The sequence below is a fragment of the Stereum hirsutum genome (assembly GCF_000264905.1).
Source record: "Stereum hirsutum FP-91666 SS1 unplaced genomic scaffold STEHIscaffold_1, whole genome shotgun sequence".
NCBI lineage: Eukaryota > Fungi > Basidiomycota > Agaricomycetes > Russulales > Stereaceae > Stereum > Stereum hirsutum.
In genome coordinates, this window is record NW_006763131.1 from 1,201,958 (window position 1) to 1,215,256 (window position 13,299).

Sequence of the window (13,299 nt, forward strand, 5' to 3'; positions counted from 1 at the left end):
ATAGACCGATCGAGAGGGTGAGACGTGGACGTCAAACCGAACCGATGAAAGAATAAATGAATGAATGACGTAAGAGCGAGCGAAGGTAGGGTTGAGTCGATCGACCATGCGACGGGGAAAGAGAGGAGAGGTGGTGAGGGATACAATGAAAAGTGCGGTCGGTCGACGATGCTTGGATGAAAGAGACGGAGGGGCGAAATTGCATGCAATGAACGAGGCAGAACACGTCGGAAAGCTGGAAGCGAAGAGCGGGCACGAAAAAAGGGAATCGAAGTGAAAGCTGATATGGTATACACTGAACATTAAAAAGGTTCATAGGAAAACATGGGGACGGGGAAAGGCGACAAGAAGATAGGAACCGAAGAGAAGGAACCCGCATATTCGACGAACGAGACGGACAGGACACGACCCGACCAAGTGGTCACTGTGACAATGACTCTGGTACATCTCTGACCAGGTCAGGCACTGTAGTATGGACCGTGTACACTGTTGATCATGACGATGGCGTTGTCAGAGCATGATTTCCCGAATCTAAAATCGAAAGGATGTTCGTTAGCGTACGTTATATCGGTCCGTGGGATTAGCAGACGGTCTGGCCGTGATCGAAGGGGGATGAAGGGGTTCGCTTGCGCTCGGCAACCGGCCGACCCTTCTCATTGGTTCGGGATCGATGGGAAGGAAAAATACAGAAGAATGGGTATGCACTCACATTCTTACTGATGATGGAACTAGAATGCGGAGGAATTTGTTTGGTTTGGGTGCAGTTGCGCGCACAATGTTTGATTCCCGTCGGTTCCGACGATAAATATTGATTGAGCGCATGCAAATGGTGGTTAATGAAACGAATGATCAGAACGGCGGATAGGATAGGACAAAACAAGACGGGAGAACAATGGAAGGCGATAAGATAGGGATAAAACATGGACAAGAATGCGATACAACGAGAGCAAACGAGCGAAAGCCAAGACGACACGGGGGTGGAGACCAGACGAGATCACAGATAGACAAGTGAAACATATAAAGCACATGATGACATGATATGGGTGGGTGCGCATGCGCTAGTGAACTCGGAAGGATGCAGTGTGCACGCACGCATGCATGGGGACCCAATAGCCCAATATTGGACTTGTGGAGAAGCAGTTTCCCCGGCGCAGCTCAACGGTAGCACCATAGAATAGGCTCGTGCCAACCCGTGGGCAGAACGAAAGAAGATAATGATGCAAGGTCTCGCGACAGCGAAGGTGAGAAATAGATGCGTGTAGATAGAAGAATTAAATCAAAGCGGCGACTTCTAGGTTATTGCGAAGAACGATGCTGAAGTAATGAGGAGGGACATACGACGATACAAACGATTGAGCACGGTTGGCTGGCAAAGATACAAGGGAAAGACAATGGGTCAAGGGAAGAAAGACTCACTCTGCAAAGGAAAGAGAATCAGCGCTGAACCTAGCTAACATCAAAACGGATGGGCGCTTACCTTCAACAGCTGCCATAACCACTCTCAACAAAGCCGTGTCCGTCGCCGTAGTAATACTTGGAATACGGTCATTACCAATAGGGGCTGAGAACGCGAGACCAAGTAAACATACTGTATATAGATTTCTCGCTCTTTCGATCGGCCAGCCTTCTGAGCTAGACGTGCAAACCGCTTCTTGAAATATTCGCGACCCTCGCGTGCGTTTGCTGGTGGGCCCTCGTAATCCTATGACAGACGATTCCTGTAAGTAAAGGAGCAGACGTGACCACCCAAGGTATAGCACTTACCGGGAAGAAGTTCTTGATATCAGAGTGTTCAACCTTGGCCTCGAACAGATCATTTTTGTTGAGGAATAGAATCTACGGCAATAGATATGAGAAACGAAGTCCGAAGAAAGAGCGGAGAGACATACAATAGATGTTGCCTTGAACCACTGGGAATGGCATATTGAGTCCCAGATAGTCATAGCATCCTGCATTTGGTTCTGTACGGACAGTCAGTTGCGTCGCAATCTCGGACATCTAATAGAAGCGCTTACCGCGTCCTTGTCCTCCACAAGGCACTGGTCGTAGCCGCTCAAGCTGACTAGGAAAAGAATACTTGTGACATCCTGGAAACAATGAATCCACTTTCTTCGCTCGCTCTTCTGCCCGCCAACATCAACCATCAGCATCTCATGATCTCGGAGCTGGAAGACGGTCTCGGTAATGCCGATTGTTCTTGCTCGACAGCGAACGATGTCTTGCTCGGTTGGGATGTAGTCAATGGAGAAAAGTCGCTCTAGGTCCGAGTAGAAGTACGACAAGCTGTCAAAGGAGTAGTGAGAATCACCGTAATTGCGATTCGGAGGCGAAATCGTACTTTTCTGGCAGGGCGGCTTCGTTTCCTCTTTCCCAAGCCTTCTGTACCATTGGGTCTGACCATAGTGACTGCAGGGGACCCATGAAACTCGTGGGAAATGGCTCTCCATCTCGGATATCGGCCGCGTTCTCGATCATGTCGACGTAGTCGACGTTCTCCGGTGTAACTTCGAGACCCATGTCCTCCATGGCATCGAGTAGGTACTTGAGACCATGGGTAAGATTGTTGAAGACCAATTGCCGGTAGCTCTCGACTTCGTTTGACGTGAAGGGAATCTTGTGGATGAGGCGCATTTGCTGAGATAGCGGATCCGTTGAGCGCTCTTTCGGCGGCTTGCAACATGTATTTCAAAGGGTTGACTCACCTTCAAGATTGTTGACTTCCCTGAGTCTCCAGACCCGAGTAGCAGCACCTGGGAGCATACTTCGGTACCCACGACTGATGCCAGAGATAAAGAAACGTACTTTAACTTGAACAGCAAGCTTCGTCTTCGCCTGCACACCATTGCTAGTTAGCGTGCGCCACAAAACTTGAAGGCGCATGGGGATGCAAAGGTGCACTGCAGCGAGAATAGAGTGAAAGCTCACCTCCTTCAATACCTTCTCAGCCTCACGATGCCGCTGTTTGTCATCTTCTGATATCTCGATGCCACCTGATGACGTGCAGATACCCATGTTTTGGGAGCAGTTTCACGGCAGCGATGTAATTATTACTCGAGATGACGACCTGGTCTGAGCTGGAGGGATCTGATGATGGGGTAAGAGCGAAGAATGTAGGCCTCAGAGAGGGCGGGCTGGCGAGAGGCAAAGGCGGTGGGTGGGTGAGAACGAGTGGATTGATGGTCAAAGAAGCAGGACGCTTGCCGTGATCCCGCGGGCGCTGGCCGGGACGAGACCGGAGTGTGCGTAGGAGTTGCCAAATAAGACAGAAGAAAAAAAGGAGATGGTAAAGAAACAAGAGGAAAAGAGCGGGAGGGACGCGGGCGGGCGGAGACGACGACGACGGTGAGGAGGAGGAGGACAAGAGCACCGGGCACGGGGAAGAAGGAAACAACGGCGGGTCTCTCGCGCTTTCGGTATTTTACGTACGGCCAATTCTATTCGGAGCCTGCAATATCCATCCAATTCACTCCTTCGATCCGTCACTTTTCTTCCTGCAACAACCCCGCAACCGAGCCCCGCCCAGCCGCATCAGCATCAGCGCACCAACTGTCGAGGTGCGACGTCTTCTGAGCTTGAGTCTATTCTAACACTTCTTTAATTTTGTTTACTTCGTATACACGGAACATATTCCATAGGTAATTCGGGCTGAACGACAGGCTGTTTGGCAGACAGGCCGTGTGCCTAGGTACGGTCGACGACAGTGATCAGGTCACCTATCGACCTTCGTCGCATCAGTCAAGCCCTCCGGCGGTCTTACCCGGCTGCGAACGCGACTGACAGTGACATCTGGTATGGTCCTGTCAGGCGTCATCTAAAATAGCTCTCAATCAATGGCCTTCTTTCCGATTCACTGAGGCAGCCATCTAGCCTGTGGTGATGTCTCGGTTCATATGTATGGAGAAAATAAAAGATGTCCCTTCCGACCTGCGAGTTCAATGGGACAATTCCATAAGGGTGCACGGAACAGGACCACACAAGGCCTCAGGTACCGTCGACTCATCGTCAGTGTCGCTGTCGATCAGCGCTGGATAGTCTGAAGTACTAAGTAGTGCCAAACAAGCGCAAGACGGGAAGGAAGGTATAAGCCGCTCAGAGGCAGATTATCATTCGTTGGTGGATATCAACATCCGTTCATGTTGGAGCCCATGTGGTGAGCTTCCCTTCGCCTCTGACGCAAGCACTGTTGCATTGTATTATGAGATGATCGCCTCATCACCTCATCACCTCTCCCTCACCCCTTCCACTGCCACTGCTCGCAAGGGACGCTGCATCTCAACCTCAACAACTACCGACCATTTCCGACCACACTTGCTGTGACGTCGTACTCGTTACTACTCTGTCATCATTCTCCACTACGTCCGCAACCACAACCACCGGTACCTACGCTTCTCCTCCCCATCTGGACCCGAAGTCCATTTACAGTCTTCAATTCGATCACAGAGACCAAGCTGTACTGCCTAAACCAGGCTGGCTGGCTCGATTTACCAAAGCAGCGACAGCCCTATCGAGAATGGTCTATTCTGTTGAAGACCTCGTCAAGTTTACTGGATGTATCGAAGTTGGACCAAGACTGTGGCAAATTACGGTAGGTCTCTGTTTTTTTGCCCTTGTAGGCGGGTGTGGGTGAGTCCCCCGGTTTTATCCTGGTTAGGTGCGTTCGTGCCTGTTCTGCAATGGGATACATAGAGGCTTATACCGTCTATTCAACACTCGTTTTGTTGGTGCAAGATGCTTTTGACCGGTGGTAGCTCCAAGTTGTCCTTTCCCTTTCGGTCGCCGCGCATTTCGCGCATTAACAATCGATCGGTTATTATGGTTGGGTCTGACGACGATAAAGTAAAGCTATTGCAAGCCCTTCTACGTTCTACTTACTTTTTTCCCATCGAAATCTAGAATTCATATTGTTCGCACCATGTTCATGAACTGACAGCATCTCCTTTTCCTTTTCTCTCTCTTTCTCTAGCCTCACACACATGACGCTTCCATATCCTACCTACGCCGCAGCTACTTCACCCTCAGGTCCTTAAATCCACCCCTTAGCCTCACTCCTCGCTGCGTCTCCGAGTCTCCCTTCCTCCGATCTCGCCGCTTCTGATACTGTCGATGTAACGAATGTCGAGCGTGAAAGGCGCAGAAACAGAGGGACACATCGCCGTCTGGACTTTCCAGCCTTCGTTTCCTGTCTTATTTTGCGGTCGCTTTGCACGATTCCACTTTACACTCCCTAGGCTACGAAGTGAATGATCTTCACGACCGATCTCAGGTCTGGTCATAAGCTGAAATGGCAATTGTCGTGTCTATGTGCACCCTCTCCACATGTCTTTCAGTCTGTCTGCTCGCCGTTGCCGTTGTCCGTAGTGCCTGCTCCTCAAATTTGCGTATTTGACGGCCTCTACCATGTCGCGAGTGCTCTGGGTGCTGCCTCACATCTCGATCATCTCGAGTGAGGTTCACGGCCCTTTGTTCGTCGTTCGTCGTCCGTTGCAGGCGACTCTGTGGATTCAGTGAGTCACTTCGAGTCTTCTTCGCAAGTCTCACCTCTGGCTCTCATCCGCCTCGTCATCAACTCACTCCTATCATCTGACTCATGGCTTCGAACTTTGCCTTTGGCTTCTTTGGTGCAGCCAACGGCCGTCGATCGCCACCAACAAGGCCACAACGAACGGCAACACAGTAATATGGCATCACAAGTTCAACACCACCGTCATATTTCTCGGCGGTGGTGCTCGAAACGCCAAGATCAGGCTCTGGGCTCCTGCTTCTGCAGCTCTTTTCCCGAATGGCACCATGTCCGGCACCCTGAAGCTCTTTGCACCCAGAGACCCCGAGCTTATTCTGATGGACGCTGTCGACGTTTCCGCGTTCAAGGGTGATGTGAACTCCGACACCTACGAAGACAACCTTCTCGACACACGGGCAACGCTCCGCTTCTTCGTTGGTACCGTTCGCTCTGGCCAAGAATCCCTTCCAAACAATGCTCCCGCTTTTTTGGTGGACACCATGGCTTTTGTTTATGGTGCAAGTGGTTCTTCGGTATGTTTCACACCTCCTAACGGAGTGGTCTGCTTAGAAGTACAACCCCAACCCTTGGCGAAGCGAGGAGAACTTACGGTAACCATTCGATTTTTGCGTGCCACGAAAACCAAGGCGCAAGACCTCTAAGATAAAGCAAAAATATATATACTGCAATAAAAACAAGTCCAGCAACTGCTACTCCCGTCTTGGCATCTTACTCCGCCTCTTCTCCAAGGGTGGCCCGTCCACTGCACTCATCACTGCAGAATCTGCATTGACATACTTCCGTTTGGATCTCACCGTGGCCAAGCTGACTACTACAACACTTGAGGGATCATCGGTAGTGTGGGCAGTTCCGGACATCTGAGGCTGTGGCATTGAGGATGACACAGCTGTGAGGGGTGAGGATGGACGTGCGACGGTCGCTCTAGGAGGTTCGCGCCTGGAGCTGGACCGTTTTTCGTCTGCAGCCTTTTTGTAATGGTCGAGTAGCGATGATTGACGAGGATCGCGTCTTGAGGACGGAGCAGTGGTGAGGGGTGCGGATGGACGTGCGACGGTCACTGAAGGCGTTTTCGGAGGGTTGTAGCTGGGGCCCCACGCGTCTTGGCGTATGACCTTTAAGGTATGGTGGAGGATCAATGGTTGCCGTCCATCATGATTGTCGTCTGACGCATCGAGGGCTGGTGGTGGCGGGACCTTCCGGTCAAAGGGAGGGAAAGATTCGCGGTTAGGAAGTGATGTGATTGGTGTCTTCGATGGAAACACCTCGAACAAGGACGGGCAGCCTGGAATGAGGAGGTCGTCTTTCCAAGTCACGTTCGGGTCACGGCGTACTCTGAGCTTATCTTGAGAAGTAATGGAAGGGCGAGGTGGAAGACCGTTTGGATAGAGCTCTGGCCAAGCTCTGTAGTGAAGTCGTCGGATGTGCCAAGTCTGGTCAATGAGTGCAATCCTAGTGCTGCGTATCGGCACAGATTCCACGATCGGAGTGAAGATGAGCTCGCGAGAAATAGTGTAGTAAAACGTCCTCTCCCTCATAAATTGGATCTCATCGTCTTGTCTCTGCTGTTCAGCCTCCTCCTCCCGGCGGCGGATCTTAGCTCCAATGTATTTGGCTAAAATCTCCTCAAGGCGACTCTGGCCCCAGCTTTCTTGGAGGAGGCGGGCACGGCTAGATGCTGCGATATACTCCAGCAGTTTGTCATTCTCCCGGTGCTCGCGCAGAAGGTTTCGCTCGACCATGTTCTGGGGGACTAGGGGATCTATGTGCGTCATGAGAATGCTAAATCCATAATAAGTACACACAATAGGAGGTCACTAGGAACGAAGTTGCACGCACACTTGGGTATTGAGTTTGCCTTCTCCCTTCTTTGGAAGCAGCGGGATGGCCGAACCACAGTACTCCAGTGGCCCCACAGCCCAGAGGCGGGTATGTAAAACCAAATGCTCGAAGGTAAGCTTCGCTTGTTTATCTTCAGTGTACTGCGTGAATTTATCATCCCTGCAACAACGACACGATAAGCTCACGCCTCCATCTAGCATCATATAGACGAGACCATTATGCGTACCGTAGCGCCCGAGGAAGTGATATCACAGACCAGAAATCATTGTCTTTGTAGCGTGCAGCGTACACACGACAGTTTTTCCCACCTTTGCGCTTGACAATACCATTGTTGGCGATATCTTTGTACGACTGGTATGCCGAGAGGTCAAGATATGTGGAGAATGTACTAAGAGGACGATGGGGTATGGTATGGGCGGGAGGTTTATGTTGCTTAGAGTTCGGCAATGCCGGTGCGGGGGCACGCTTTGGCGGCTGGACAATTGACGCGGTCCGATCTGCAATGAAGTATCAGACGTGATTGTTGAGTACACATAATTCGAAGACGCACCAGTCTTTTTATACCACTCATCCAGAAATCGCTGGACGGGCAAAGCTGGGTCGCGTGTTGCGTCTCTGAGCAAAGGGCTCTGTCTGACTGTTTAGTATGACAAAGTATTAGCTTACATACTGCTAAAATTATGGAAGAACCAAGATCTCGCCTGTGTGAGGGAAGAACTCCTCCATGACTGGATTTCTGCTGGAAGTCCAGCCCGGTGGTGCGACCTTGGCGCAATGGTCGCCAAAGATGAGTTCCGCGAGATGCCCAGGCAGAAATATATACTCCTTGATAGCAGAAGGCTCGAAGAAGTCGTAACATGGGTGAGCGGCATTCTGATATGGCAACACATGAGCGGGGATAGAAATTAGCAGAGCAAGAGAGAGACAGTTACCTTATATGCCTCAATCAAGGCATATTGTCGCGCAGGGACCTCAAGCTTGGATTTTCCATGGACGGAAAGATAGCGTGCGTATCGGAGCCTTTGTCCCTCGGTTGGAGCAAGCACACCACCCTTGATACAGGGGCGTACAACCTCAGCACTGTTGACTGCTCAGCGCACGACTTTTGATAGACTATCAAATAATCAAATACATACTAGAGTTTGTCACGAAACACGGCCACAAAATAGTACAACGACTCCAGAAGGCGAGCCAGTCGTGGTGGATTGTCAAAGACAGCGCTTTCCGATAGATATGGAGCAATGCCTAGGTTGGGTGTTCAGTATCAATCATGGATGATGAAACACTTTCACGTCAGGCGCACCAGCTCTATGAAGAATCTCCGACACGGTATATACGCCAACACCACTGAATTTGATTGCCTTAAGAACATCAATGATATAGTTCTTCGTCCGGGCTTCGTGTGTTTGCTTGCGGATTGAGTCCCTGCGCCATTGGAGGATCTCCCTAAGAAAGCCTGACCAATCGTCAAGAATATTTGGCCATGAAGCGCCAGGTAGAGCTGCACGAGTTGTCGTCCAAGTGATCTGCATGATATCAAGGATGAGTAGGAAATATCACAAATATAATCAGAGATACACACCCCACATAAGCGATCTAAAGTCACAAACGCTATGATGTACTTTGGAAACTGTATCGCCAGCTGGATTCGGAATCCCCGCTTCTGGAAAAACATTCAGTCAAGGGTTGAGCAAATATGAAGATGCTACGCACATCCTGGTTCGTCAAAGCGACGCTGTAAAACCACTGCTTATTCGTGTAGACCTGCACGGAAGTGTGCGTGTAGAACCTTACCTGTGCACCAGTAAATATACGACGCAGAAACTGAAAACGATGACACTCACACTCATCCATGTCTCCTGATCGTAGATGTCTAGGAACTTCAGAAACAGACATCGGCAGTTGTACTCAATCTTCTCCAGCCTCAGGCCCCGAACCTGATGCAAGGAAAGATGCGATGGCCACAGCGAAGTTCTCATTCTTTCGGGGTTTGGCACACGTTCCGATGGGATAAGGCGCCCGACCAGCCGAAGTTTGTGACGATCCTCGCGCGGTTCATCGACGCCTGTTTGATTGTCATACCAGAGATCCAGAATACGGGTACCTGTGGGCCAGATGAGGGTGGTGAAGGCGTGCGAGAGAAAGATATAAGCTGCAAGAAGCTCTCGAATCTCCGGCATGGCGCCAACTGAGCGCTTGAGCACGCGCCTGGGAGAGGAGTGTTGGGAAAGGAAGTGGAGTTGCGGTCTGTTGCAGTTCTCGACGCGTCGAGTCACACTTGTGACCGCGTCCAGCCACTTCATCACACTCGTCGTTCTCAATATCGCATTCATCGCGCACGGCGCACGCTCATATCCTCTGGCATCTCGTGCCTCGTTTGTCTCCTGTTTTTTCTTCCTTTTCTTCTCCTCTGCCGTGCATCCGCCCGTTTCCCTCTCCTTCCCCTTCACTCCATCTTTGCCCTCACATTTCAAGCCCAAACCGCCTTCGCCTCCGTCACAGTGCCGCGAAAACTGAACGACTGGTCTGTGCCGTGCTTTCAGGGCCGGTGTGCTTATGATCTTCCGGGGCTGATGCGGATAATTCGATTTCGGCTTCGGGTGCAAGTGGCGGGAGCGGGAGTTTGCAGATCGTACGTCTGTTGCTTTCCTTTGAAATGTCCATCCATCTCCCTTTGAAACCATTCATACATCGATTATGATCTAAATGTGCAAGTTGTGCTGATTTAAACCTCTCATCTGCGTGATATGACGAAAAGTGGGGCTCCACGACTGATATGACCCATATATTGGATATAGCGCCCTCCGCGGGCTGGATTGAGCTTTCCTGCAACGCCTCTTCGACCGCCATATCTGCTTCCGCTTCAACCAACGCCTACGCCACATCCAACCCAACGACACAGGTAGACGTGAGGCTCGCGTGTTCGAGCGCGGATATGACGGCCGCGGGGTGTGATCATCTCTTCACGAACGGAGCGGAGGGGACGTTAGTGAGGATGCCGCCTGCGGGACAACAGAACGTGAGCGTCTCGCTGATCTCCTGAGGCTGTTTGGTCGCTGATGAGACTGCATTATGGTTTTGGTCTGTGGATTGGGGTTTGATGCTATACAGTGCACCGACGCGCCGTTCCTCCGCGTCACGAAAGCTTGGGTGTCGGAGGACCAGACGATTCCGAGTAATGTGAAGAGGTCGATTGATAGCCGTGCAAGTGGATGGAGTGCGGATGCGGATGCGAACGTTACGGTCCATGCGTTGACGCTGGATACGAATTTCGCAGCGATGGATGCGGGGAAGTACGTTATTCTTTCTATCTCCTCTTCGAATTCGAGCCGATACTGAAAACCTTTTTTTGGATGAACCACAGACACGGAAACGTATCGTTCTCGATCCATGCGGGCAGCGTCGTGTACGCTCCTAACACCGGTAGTTCCGCCTCTTCAAGCGCAGATCTGAGTAGTAGGAAGCGAGGATATGAATATTTAGGATAAAGGCCTATGGCTCGTCGCGGTATGTCTCCTCCCTCTCCTTTTGATCTCTAAAGACTTACCGCTTTCCTGTTGCACAAAACAGACGACCCGACAACCATATCGCTGCAATCCCCCACACCCATCACAGTCTCTAATGCCCTCTACACCCTCCTCTCCACGCACATTCCCCGCTCCGCTTCCACTTGTGCTACCTCGCCCACGGTTAGCTTTGGCCCGGCGATAGTACAGGCGGGTGTAGATGTGAGTATGGGCGTTAAGTTGGATGCGCAGGTACAGGTGGGCATTGCAATTGTGGGGCAAATCGTTCCACCAGAGATTAGTAGTCTGGGGGTCACGGCCGGTGAGGAGCTCCCTTCCTTTTACCTCCCTTTCCTCCTATCTTTTCGAATATTCACAATTTAATACTGACGATGTTGCTTGCGGCCAGACCTCAACGCCTCCATGAGTGGCACCCTCTTCCTCACCGTATCCGCAACGGGCACGGTTGACTCTGGCCCCCTCACCCTCTTCGAACTCGGCGTCTGCGTTCAGCTCGCGGATATGGACGTACCATGCTTGGCAGACGGCGGATACGGAGCTGAGGAGAGCGAGGCAGAACCATGATCGGAAACGAGCGCGAGGTCGTGTTCCGACAGATAGGATGGGACACTCGATGAGCCAGATCGCTGATGTACGCCCCGTGTTCTTCCTCCCCCTCCCCCTGTCCCTGTCCCTGTCCCTCCCTCCATTCCTGCTACTCACGCACGCACGCACCCACTCACCTCACTCTGAACCTTCCCGTACATCCACATCCGTCGATTCACCTTCGTATGTGTGTTTCAATGCAACAGGTCGAACGCAAAGCGCTCGAATCCAAAAACAAATTCAAGCACGTCTCAAAGCTCGTCAAGGCAAAGGTGAGACAGTTCGAGACAGAACCAATCGAGGATTTCAAGCTGGCCATGGAAAGGTTCTTGGACGGGATGATTGAGCGGCAGAAGGATGTTCGTTGCTGTTTTTCTCCATTGTCTTTTCTTTCTTTGCCTTCCCTTGCCTTCCCTTTCTCCTCTACCACCTATCGCCATCTTCACCGCGTCTTATATTAAATTTCTTTTATCTTTCGGCGCACTTCGTGCGCTGTTCCTTGACGTCGTCTGCCATGTTCATTCATCATTTGCCAGCTCATCGCAGCGAGAGAACAGTTCCAGCATGTGATACTGCAGAGGGTGTCCAGTGCGGGGCACCAGCAGACGAATGGGTCGTCCGCGTTGGGAGTCGTATGTTAGGCTCACAAGGGAGGAGGATGTGGATATGGAGGAGGCTGGCCATAGGCGCGGCGGTTCGCCCAAACGTCCGAAATCTTTCTTGTACCCAAGTGTCTCTCCTAGTATTTATCCTTTTGTTCCGACCTCTGTTGTGGGCACCCAGTCTCGTGCGTTCACTTTACTTATACTTTGTTTTGTCCTGGAGAACGATGAGAGAAAAAAGCACGCGCATGTTCATTACTGCCCCCTTCGCTCTGTATGCGGACAGTTTGATGCAGTGTCATGTTTGAAGCGTGTTCCTCACCGGTGAGGAATTCATGCTGACTGTGGCGGCGGAGTTCAAAAGTGTCCCCGGAGCTGTGGGGGAGATATCTCCCCCACAGTTCCGGGGACGTGCTCGCATGGCTTTGTTCCGTGATTAGGTAAGCTGAACCGGTCAGGAGAAATACGGAGGCTGAAAATATTCACAGAAAAGGGTATTTTGCACCGCAGGACGAAATTTGTGCACCAAATGAGTCTTAGCATTTTCAAAAGTGCTCTGCCAAAACTTGGAAGAAAGTGAACGGCTAGTCATTATCTCTCGCAATTTATGGTCTTTTACTTCTTCTCTAGTCTGAGTGCCACGTGACAGGGACGCGCTCTACGCGTCGTTCGTGAACGACGCGTCAAGTTTTCCTCGGACCTCCTTCTTTTTTAACCACTACCATTTCACTCCTTTTTGCCTTGGTTCTGCCATGTTTACACGCAAGAGGAAAATACAATCTCGCTCTAGTAACCATGCATCAGTCAACCGTCAGCTCAATCAACACCAGGTGGTCACTAGTAGTACCAGTACCTCTCGTGGGTGTGGCGGTGGTCCTCGAGGTCGTGGAGGTGGTCTTCGAGGCCGAGGCGGTGGCACCGTTAACCGCCAAGAACAAATTCATCAGCCTCGATCTGGTCAGTGTTATCTCGGCGCCACTTACTATATTATGGTCTGTCTATGCCTTAGCCCGACCGCCACTAATCGACCGTGCATCAGAACTCTTGGAAATCCCTGAGAGGCCCTGACAATCCGTTCCGCGAAAGCCCGTGAGGCCTCGAGAGCGCGTCAGGGCCTCTCAGGGCTCTCAGGACGTCTCAGGGCGGTCAGTGCGATTCCTAGCGATTTTGGTTGTTGTGTGGCACCACGGAAAAAGGCGTAAATTCAGAAAATAATCGTATGTAA

The 13,299-nt window shown here is 51.3% G+C and overlaps 3 protein-coding genes across 3 annotated transcripts; 1 reads left to right on the plus strand and 2 right to left on the minus strand.

Moving 5' to 3' along the window:
- Nucleotides 1-1,271: 1,271 nt before the first annotated feature.
- On the minus strand, nucleotides 1,272-3,012 carry STEHIDRAFT_151410 (heterotrimeric G protein alpha subunit 4; the record flags this gene model as incomplete). Its single annotated transcript, XM_007298573.1, has 10 exons — nucleotides 1,272-1,366; nucleotides 1,478-1,533; nucleotides 1,590-1,702; nucleotides 1,765-1,836; nucleotides 1,890-1,961; nucleotides 2,016-2,283; nucleotides 2,339-2,634; nucleotides 2,703-2,750; nucleotides 2,803-2,832; nucleotides 2,926-3,012. The coding sequence occupies 10 exons, from the start codon at nucleotides 3,010-3,012 to the stop codon at nucleotides 1,272-1,274; spliced, it is 1,137 nt and encodes a 378-aa protein (XP_007298635.1).
- A 3,198-nt stretch (nucleotides 3,013-6,210) lies between these two features.
- On the minus strand, nucleotides 6,211-9,540 carry STEHIDRAFT_164419 (uncharacterized protein; the record flags this gene model as incomplete). Its single annotated transcript, XM_007298574.1, has 11 exons — nucleotides 6,211-7,300; nucleotides 7,358-7,519; nucleotides 7,587-7,857; nucleotides 7,911-7,997; nucleotides 8,062-8,233; nucleotides 8,293-8,440; nucleotides 8,497-8,605; nucleotides 8,664-8,886; nucleotides 8,943-9,023; nucleotides 9,074-9,154; nucleotides 9,205-9,540. 11 exons carry the CDS (start codon nucleotides 9,538-9,540, stop codon nucleotides 6,211-6,213), a joined length of 2,760 nt encoding a protein of 919 aa, XP_007298636.1.
- Nucleotides 9,541-9,695: 155 nt separating this feature from the next.
- Nucleotides 9,696-12,280, plus strand: STEHIDRAFT_164420 (uncharacterized protein). The gene is made up of 8 exons (XM_007298575.1): nucleotides 9,696-9,992; nucleotides 10,119-10,379; nucleotides 10,472-10,653; nucleotides 10,725-10,766; nucleotides 10,851-10,867; nucleotides 10,931-11,188; nucleotides 11,276-11,518; nucleotides 11,679-12,280. The coding sequence occupies exons 2-7, from the start codon at nucleotides 10,137-10,139 to the stop codon at nucleotides 11,449-11,451; spliced, it is 918 nt and encodes a 305-aa protein (XP_007298637.1). The 5' UTR covers nucleotides 9,696-9,992; nucleotides 10,119-10,136; the 3' UTR covers nucleotides 11,452-11,518; nucleotides 11,679-12,280.
- The last annotated feature ends 1,019 nt before the right edge of the window (nucleotides 12,281-13,299 follow it).

Excerpts from the sequence above, each read along its gene's own strand:
- STEHIDRAFT_164420 (XM_007298575.1), top strand. The coding sequence starts at position 10,137 with ATGACCCATATATTGGATATAGCGCCCTCCGCGGGCTGGATTGAGCTT. Across the intron at positions 10,380-10,471 it reads CGCCTGCGGGACAACAGAAC|TGCACCGACGCGCCGTTCCT; the intron begins GTGAGCGTCTCG and ends GATGCTATACAG. Across the intron at positions 10,654-10,724 it reads GCAGCGATGGATGCGGGGAA|ACACGGAAACGTATCGTTCT; the intron begins GTACGTTATTCT and ends GATGAACCACAG.